At 35.1% G+C, this 9095-nt stretch overlaps 1 protein-coding gene across 1 annotated transcript; it reads left to right on the forward strand.

The window, feature by feature from the left end:
• Nucleotides 1-3994: 3994 nt before the first annotated feature.
• Nucleotides 3995-7065, forward strand: LOC100027977 (olfactory receptor 508-like). The gene has a single exon (XM_001378083.4). The coding sequence runs from the start codon at nucleotides 5986-5988 to the stop codon at nucleotides 6922-6924; it is 939 nt and encodes a 312-aa protein (XP_001378120.3). The 5' UTR covers nucleotides 3995-5985; the 3' UTR covers nucleotides 6925-7065.
• The last annotated feature ends 2030 nt before the right edge of the window (nucleotides 7066-9095 follow it).

A 9095-nucleotide genomic window follows, 5' to 3' on the forward strand; every position in this document is an offset into this window, starting at 1 on the left:
TTACAATTGGGGAGAGTTAATTAATTTCATTTTCATAATCAGTGGAGAGTTAAATTAAACTTCATAGACCCTTTATTCTAGAATGTGCATTTTCTACTAATCTGAGTTACACAGATAGCTTTCAGTCTCATTTGAGTATGCAGTGATCCCTCACTTATCATGGGATTTATGTCCTAAAGACTCTCACAATAGGTGAAAATCTCACAACTAGTGGGAGAGGAAACAGATCAAGACTCCAGTCACTGAGCCAATCAGCACCCAGGAAACAGAACACAGTACTATTGTTGGTCAACTTTCATCCTGGCTATAGTTACTGAGCCAATCAGAGCAGTGCCCAGGATACGGAATACAGTGCTGTGGTTTGTTGCCTTTAATTTCATCAGCCAAAAGTGTACAATCTCACGTTGGCAAACCTGCACAAGTGGTAGTGATGTACTGCATTTCCATTGTGTACAGTATGGTATTCTTCTCCAAAATTCTGCTTTAGTGAAAACTCCATTATATATATATATATATATATATATATATATATATATATATATATATATATATATATATATATATATATATATATTGAACCTGCAATATAGGGAAGCTGCAATAATTGAACTGTGATATAGCAAGGGACATCTGTATGCAAAATCTTGATGGCTATGGGCTGACCAAAATGAACCTGGTGAGTGATGAAGTCACTCTCTATACCTAGTGTACAATGTTTCAACCACAATTGCCATGTGTTGATCCCAGAACAGGTTTTGAAAGCTTCCAGGTGTGAAAATTTGATTTAGCTACCCCCTGGTTGTAACAATGGTGACACTTGGTCTAACAGAATCAGGAATGTCTTGTGAACTTTACATTGCTCCAACCTACTTAGTCTAACAAGGTCAGGAATGTTTGCACCCATACTTAAGGATTAAGTATCTAGGAGGATGGCCTTTGATATACATGTGTATAAATAGCTGACAGACCCCAGGGCTGTCCTAAGTCAAGCTAAGCTACCATTGGTACAGTGAAGACACAGGAAAGTGACATAAAACCATGTATATAGGGCGCATCACTTCCTCTCTTCGCTAACTTTCCCCAGAGAGGAGGATCTGGCTGGTGACTTCCTGTGAGCAGGCCTGGGTGCCAGTTGGATCTTGGAACTCAGCCTGGAGGAGCTCCCTCTGACAGCTTCCTTGAGATGGTCACGTGGTGAGTGATAAGACTTTCTCTTGGCTCACAGGCGAGGCCCCCTTGACCAAGGCCTTTAACTCCTGCCTAGCTTAGCCTGAGTCAGAGTAATTTTAATAAACTCTTTTCCCTCTCTTTCTCTTACTTAAATTCTTTCTTCTATATTAATTAAAATCACCATAATTTCCACCTGACTTGGGTATTTTACTATTTGGGATATCCCATGGTGACCAATAATTAAATATAGTTTGGGTCACAATGCTAAAATTATCCTTACACATGGCAGATCATACTAGTTTGAATATGTTGCTATTCAATCTTGTTTTTTTACTTTGTAAAAATTTTTTGCAAAACATTGTCAAATTAAAAATAAAGGAAGGCTCTTGAGGATTTTGAGAACTCACACAACTCATCTGTGTATTTATAATTTTCTTGATCCCAGTGGATTTCAAATGGCATTTTAATGATGTAAGCTATACTTGTTTAGGTGCTCAAAGGATTATATCCAAAGTACTATGGAACCCAACATAAATAATTTGCTGCCATGTAAAGATACTAATTTGGAGGTTAAAGTTATCATCTCCTTGCATTAATTGGTACCCCTACTGATCTTGGGTTTAATATAAAAATAGTTAGATCTAGTTCTTGGTATCTCTATTCTTGTTGTACCAGGGTTTACATTGATTTTAGTTTTACATGAGACTTTAATACATCTCTCTCAGTGTCTCTGTCTCTGTCTGTTTTAATAAGTAAGATTAATTCATACTTTTGTTCTTTCTGTTCCTTGTCCCTTGTGGGGCCATTTAAAGTCAAAGATTTGGAAATGAGGTATAGACATGAAGCATTATTATAGGATCTTGGTAGGTAAATTCTGATTCATCACAGGTCATATCATCCATCTGGAAACATCACTACAAACAGTAAGTCTCTGAAAGAACATGGTTATATCAGCAAGGATATTTTACGTAAATATCTCTGTGTATACATAGGTCATTCATTGCATGTAATACCTTCTTCCCACTTTTCAAATTAAGACGTTAGTCAAAATAAGGCTTTGGAGGGATAAATTTTACTGATATATTTGTTATTTTGATGTAGTATAAAGAGAACTGAAATTGAAATGTGGAGAACTTGGTTTGTATTTCAGACCCGAGTCTTATTAACTATGATTGTGATTGTGAGTAAGTGATTCAGCCTCTATGATCGTCAGCTATCTCATCTGTATAATGAGCATAACGGCATTTTCCTCTAAAACTTGTGGGAGGAAACTAATTCATGAAATTTAAATGGTAATATTGAGTAATATAACAAATTATCTGATTATTATAATTATTTTGTCAAGATATATGAGACTTGAAGTTTTCAAAATGGTTTTATTGTCTTGAATGCAGCTAATATTTTTATGTGCCCACTATACACAGGACCCTGTAGTGGACACTGTCGATACAAAGACAAAAACACGAAACAATCCCTAATTTCAGGGAACTTAACATTCCATTGGTAAGAAAAAGACAAAATATTTAGATAGATATGTAAATACAAGAAAAGTTGAGTAAGGACAGAGTTTCATAAACCAGACTTCTGGTGTTGATCCTTGAGGGGAGATACAAAGGAAGCTTGAGATGCTAAGAAGCAGAGATAAGGAGCTAGTTTTTATAACAAAGAGGGCAGAATTCTGAGTCTGGGAAGGAGATATTAGGAAAGTTTGGTTGAAATGTAGAGTATGTGTCTGAGTGTCAAGTGAAATGAATCTGAAGGTGAGGCTGGATTCAGATTGTTCAGGATTCTGCATATCAAGCTAAAGAATTGTTATATTGACCTCAATACAATAAGGGATCGTTTCAAGTCTTGAGTAAGCCAGTGACATGGTCAGCGAAAGGCTTTAGGAAGATCATTTTTGTAGGATTTCTAGAAGACAGTTTAGAGAAAACAGAGAATAGACTTTTAATTATGAGGTTTTGCAATAGTCCAAATGAGAGAAGATACAGACCAGAATTAGGGTGGGGGCTGTGTGAGTGGACATAAGAGGAGATGAGAATAATGTTGTGGATATAGAAGTGGCAACATTTGGCAGTTGACTGGTTGGGGAAGGGGAAGATGGAGAAAAGAGTAGAAATTGATTCCGGAATTGCAAACCAGGGTAATTAGAAGGATGGTGGGGCTCTGAGCCAAAGCAAGAAATGATGAAAATAAGTAGTTTTAGCTTGAAAGTTAGGGGTGAGTTGTCTTTTAGACTTGAGATTGAAATGCCTTTGGGACAAGTATGTACAAAAGTCCAACTATTGTTGAGTTGTGAATTAGAGTTCAGAGCTGGATATATAGACCTGAGATTTATCTGAATGGAGATGTTAATGGCAGGAGAAGTTAAGCTCATTGAGAAAGTAGAGGAAAAGTGGAGAGGATGTAGGACAGAAGATGGGGACATATGTATGATTAAGAGGCTACAGAGGGATAATGATATGGCAAAGAAGGCAGAGAAGAAAAGATCAGATAAGTAGGAGAAATATCATCACCAGTAAAGACAGAATTCTGAAAACCCACGAGGACAAAGAATTTATGAGGAGTAGGTGGTCCACCTTGACTCACGTTTTAAAGGGGTCCGGAATCAATCCACAAGTATTTATTAAGTACCTACAATTTTTCATCCACTTTGCTACCTGCTAATGATAAAAACACAAATACTAAAAAAAATTCGTTTCCTATCCTCTAGGAATTTAAATAAAGATTATAAAACTACTATGATTTAGAAATTGGGAAATCATTGGTAATTTTGTAGAGAAAATTTCCAGGGTTATGGTGGGGTCAGAAACAAGATCATAATGGGAGACTCAACCAATATGTTTTTTTTTTGTTTGTTTGTTTGTTTTTTGTTCCTAAGAGCTGATTGGGAAAGGGAAGAAATACAGTATAACTTGATATGATGTCAGGATCAAATGAAAGCTTTTTTAAAAGGATTTAAATGATTGGATAGGGCTGAGCTGTTTTCTTAGAAAGAGAAGAAGCTGACAGATAAAAACATTAAAGGAGGAAATCTTAGAGTTGCAATAAGAGGCATGGGAACAATGAAACAAGTAGAAAAATTGGGTTTTCAGGAAAGAAGGACTATCTCTTTTTCAGAGAGTGTTGCAAAGATAACAGGATATGTTATTAATGAATTTTGAATTGTAAAAAAGTAAAGAAAAGGGGCTCCATAAAGACAGCCTTTCTCTTTTCAGAAAAGTATCATACAAATGATTTGTTGAGAGGGAAATGCAAAGTAGGAAGTGTTGAAAAATTGCCTCAGCACTCTACAATTTTTTGTTTTTCAAGGCATTCTTTTTTTCCTGTAATTAAAGAGAATTGGACCATAGACCTATAAATCAGTGTTTTAGTCAGAACTTACTTTTCTGAGAGGAAAGATGCCTTAATATTTCACATCCTTTTATAATAGATTTAGAAAAGAAGAAAAATATGTCTAGATTTGGGAGCAATAAGAATATTCCAGGAAAAAGAAATAATCAATTAAAATTTTTCTATTTCAAATTTAACAAGCATAACCAAATGCAAAAATTTCAAGTTAGTTTGACCCTTGAAGGAAATATAAAATAAAAGATGTAAAATTATACTTTCTGATTCTTTTGTGCATTTAAAAAATGTTTTGTTGTTCTTTTTCTCCCACCACGTCTGTCACTGCCCACTTAGCTACTTCCCTCCAATTCACAGTGGAAACCCTCTCTTTTAAAAGATATGCATAGTCCAGCAACTCAAATCAACAGATAATTAAATGTGAGAATGCACATTTCATTCTGTACACCTATTCCATCAACTCTCTGCCAAGAAGTGGAAGGTAATATTTCCTTATCAATATTTTAAAGACACAATTTGTCAAAAGTTTAGACTGCATTGAGGTCATTTAAATTTGTTACCCCTTTCAGAATTATCGTGTTTGTCACAAAAATTGTTCTTAAAGTCCTACTGAAGTCACTCTGTATATGTCAATAAAAGTATTTCCATATTACATGAAGGAGTCATATTCATCACTTATTATGGCACAAGAAATCACCACTATTTTTCTATGCCACAGTCTAATCACCTATTTTCAAACTGGAGGATACAATATGTAAACAGGATATGGTTACAGCAGGTTGAGCAAGTGCTTTTTATTGTTTTAACTAGAAATAGCAGATTTCCCCAGGGGAATATTCCCATAATTCTTTAGTCTAACAATACCAAGCCAAATGATAGACCTTTGCTGTAATGCAAAGTTCTAGGAGCAAAATACATTGAGAAGACTTAGAATTCAGATCTCCCATTACTCCTCTTTTATGAATGTAGAGTATGTGTCATCTTGGAGACCAGAACTTTCTTTGTGTCATTTATCATGAGATGCATAAGATTTTCAGTTGTGGTAAGTGGTCATTTGAATGATCAGGGATTACAAAGCAGACTTTACTTCTTTAGAATGCATTATCTATGGTGTTTACTTGGAAGAACAGCATTTAGCCATTTGGATAGGGTCTCTGCATTTATTTTAAAATGGTTCTTATAGTGGGAGTAAACTAACCTCTTCATTCTTACAGACTTTTCTACATTATCAGAATAGCAAAATTGGTAAATAATACAGTATTGTTGGTTTACAGGGAAAAATTGAAGAAAACAAATCAATTCATCTCTGCTTTGCTTGTAAGCTGAAGCAAAGTATGGAAGTATGAATAGAATAGGCATGTACTAGATGGTTTCCTGAATACATCAATAGGCATACCCAAATCTTAGCCCTTTTTTCCCATTTTAATTTTCCTTTCTTCTGTCTAATAGGCACTCTTTCTAAGACAGATGTCTGGCAATAACTGCACTGCTGTCAATGAATTCATTATTTTGGGGTTGACAGATGATCCAACTCTTCGTGTCATCCTCTTTGTGTTATTTCTGGGTGTCTATGCTGCTACATTACTTGGTAATCTTAGCATAATCATACTGATCAGAAATAGCCCCCAACTTCACACTCCAATGTATCTTTTCCTCAGTCACTTGGCTTTTGTAGATGCTGCATATTCCTCCTCTGTCACACCTGTTATGCTTAAGAACTTTCTTGAGGACAAATCCACAATTCCTCTGGGAGGCTGTGTGGCCCAATTTTTTTGTGGATGCACCTTTGGGACAGTTGAGTGCTTCCTGCTGGCTGTAATGGCCTATGATCGGTATGTAGCCATATGCAGTCCCTTACTCTACTCCACCCAAATGTCTACTAGTGTCTGCACTCTATTAGGCATCTCATCCTACTTGGGTGGCTGTACAAATGCTTGCATCTTCATCGGTTGCTTATTGAATCGGTCCTTCTGTGGACCCAACAAGATCAATCATTTTTTCTGTGATTATGCTCCACTTTTGAAGCTTTCTTCCTACCAAGATGATCTTGCTGAAATTCTTCCTGCTGCATCTTCTGGGTCCATAATTGTGATCACAGTGTTAATTATAATAATCTCTTATGTATATATCCTCTTCTCTGTCCTGAATATAAGTTCCACTGAAGGGAGATCCAAAGCTTTCTCAACTTGCACTTCCCACCTCACAGCAGTCACTCTGTTTTATGGCACCCTTACATTCATTTATGTGATGCCCAAGTCCATTTACTCAACAGATCAGAATAAAGTAGTATCTGTTTTCTACATTGTAATGATTCCCATGTTGAACCCCTTAATCTATAGTCTAAGGAACAATGAAGTAAAAGGAGCCTTGAGAAAAATGATGAGTAGGAAACACCTTTTTTCATGAATTCAAGTCACTATGATAAGTATTTTTTAAGTACATACAATGTCCCAGGCACTGAGTTAGTTTTTGTGGATAGAAGAACAAAAATGAAGCATTCCCTGCCTTTAACGTTCTAACGTTCTACTGATATAATGGTTATGAATAAGTGATACCAATAAAAGACCTTTTTAAAAGGTGCATTTTCATTTTGATGGATTAAATTTGGGAATTTAAATGTTGATTGCAAATATCTAAAAATGTAAGTTTCCCATCAACTTGCATTTTCCAATTTTGTAAAGGCGTATGGAAATACGTCTTGTCTTTGCTCTTCTATGGGTCCATGATTATTTTTCAGAATCTTTCAACACTCATTTATAGTGATTTGTGGGCATCATTCTTTCCATTTACACTGTTATAATTATTTTGCACATTGTATTTTGGCTCTGTATCAGATCATGTAAATTTTTTGTTTGTGCATTAATCATATGTATTGCTTCTTATAAGTAATATTCCATTATGTTGTCATGCCATAATTCATTTACCCATTTTTCAATCAAGGGGCATCTGGTTGGTTCCAGGTTTTTGCTACCACAAAAGTGATATAGTAAAATTTTGATTATGCAAGGACTTTTATGAATGATCAACTTTGTGGAATAACACTTGCAAAAATGTATTCTTTTTTAAATATTTGAGATAGTTCTTTGGGTTGGATGGTGAGGTAGACATAAAAAAAGAAATTTAGGACTTGTAAAAAAAAGATATCAACAAAGAATCTTTTTAAAAAAATAAAAATCTCCAAATCATCGTCCTTCCTAACTTTCTATTCTTGAACCTGGCTCCTCTCCCTACACTTTACAATCTAACTACACTGGACTATCTGCCTTTCCCCACACATGATACTACAGTTTCACATGTCTGGAATGCTTTGCTCCCCCAATTAGTTGCCATTTAGTTCCCCTGACTTTCCTCAAAACAGCTTAGATATCACTTTCTGCCTCAAGCCTTCACGGGCCTTTCAAGCTAATAGTAGCTTTATCTGTAAGATTTCTTCTACCACTCTGTCTATATTTAGTATGTACCTAGTTATTTATATGGCTTCTCTTCCAGTAGAATGTGAGCTCTTGAATGGCTAGGTCTGTTTTATGATTTTCATTATATTTGAGGTTATAACATAATATCTGGTATATGATAAGCAGTTCAAATTCTTGTTGATTGATCACAATCTTGGTTATCTTCCTATAAATATTCTCCAATTTTTCAATATTTACTTAAAATATGTAGGAAAACCCTAACATGGAATTTCATGTTTGATCCTATCAAGGTAGAATCTAGTGGAAATATCCCCTTCCTAATTTTTCATTTTGTGCTTCTCTTAATGCAGTCTAAATTTATATTTATCCTTCTGGCTGACATGATACATTATTCAAAAAATTATTACCTTTCCTATTGCTTTGTAACATTCATTTTTGAAGTACTATTTTAACAGTTAACTTTGATTAAAATTCTGTGCTGCCTTTTCTGTGCTGTTCTATTTTTCTACATTCTACCCTATATGTCACAACTTGAGAAATAATCACTTTATAGCATAATCTAATCATAATTTCATAGAATATTTTTAAATCTGACAGTGCTAGTCTCTTTTTAATTTAAAATTTCCATTATATTATGGCTTAATTCACATACACTCCTGGGGTAGTTATCCCAACTCATACTCACACTGATGAGTCAAGTTCCACAGAACAAGGCTGGCTATCTCTGCCTTCAAGGTTCTATGGGTAACTTTGAGGGATTATGTTGGGGTTTCTTTATGGACAAATGGAACAGGAGCAACAATCACTGTCAGGTAATAGTAGAAGAACACATTGCAATGCAATGGGGGACTTAAGCTCAGAAAATTAGATAAACCCATCACCTTTAAGCCTTTAAGCAGTGCCTTAGGAGACAGAGTAAAATGTAGTAGGTATAACTCTGGAAGAAAAAGGTCAGATCATGCCCATGTATAAATATTAACTAAGTGTGTAACTAGATCCTTGTCTAGTGATCAACATCTGAACATCCTGGAGTACTTGAATCATATCATTAATTTTTGCTAAAAATCAAACCAGTATACAAAAGGAAGTTAAGGCTAAATATGAATATGGTTCTGATATTGTTTGGAGGAAAGGCAAAGAAGAGAATAAGTAGAGAAGGTGTTA

The sequence above is a fragment of the Monodelphis domestica genome, chromosome 6, assembly GCF_027887165.1.
Source record: "Monodelphis domestica isolate mMonDom1 chromosome 6, mMonDom1.pri, whole genome shotgun sequence".
Lineage (NCBI taxonomy): Eukaryota > Metazoa > Chordata > Mammalia > Didelphimorphia > Didelphidae > Monodelphis > Monodelphis domestica.

Coding starts and splice junctions, on each gene's coding strand:
- LOC100027977 (XM_001378083.4), top strand. CDS start 5,986: ATGTCTGGCAATAACTGCACTGCTGTCAATGAATTCATTATTTTGGGG.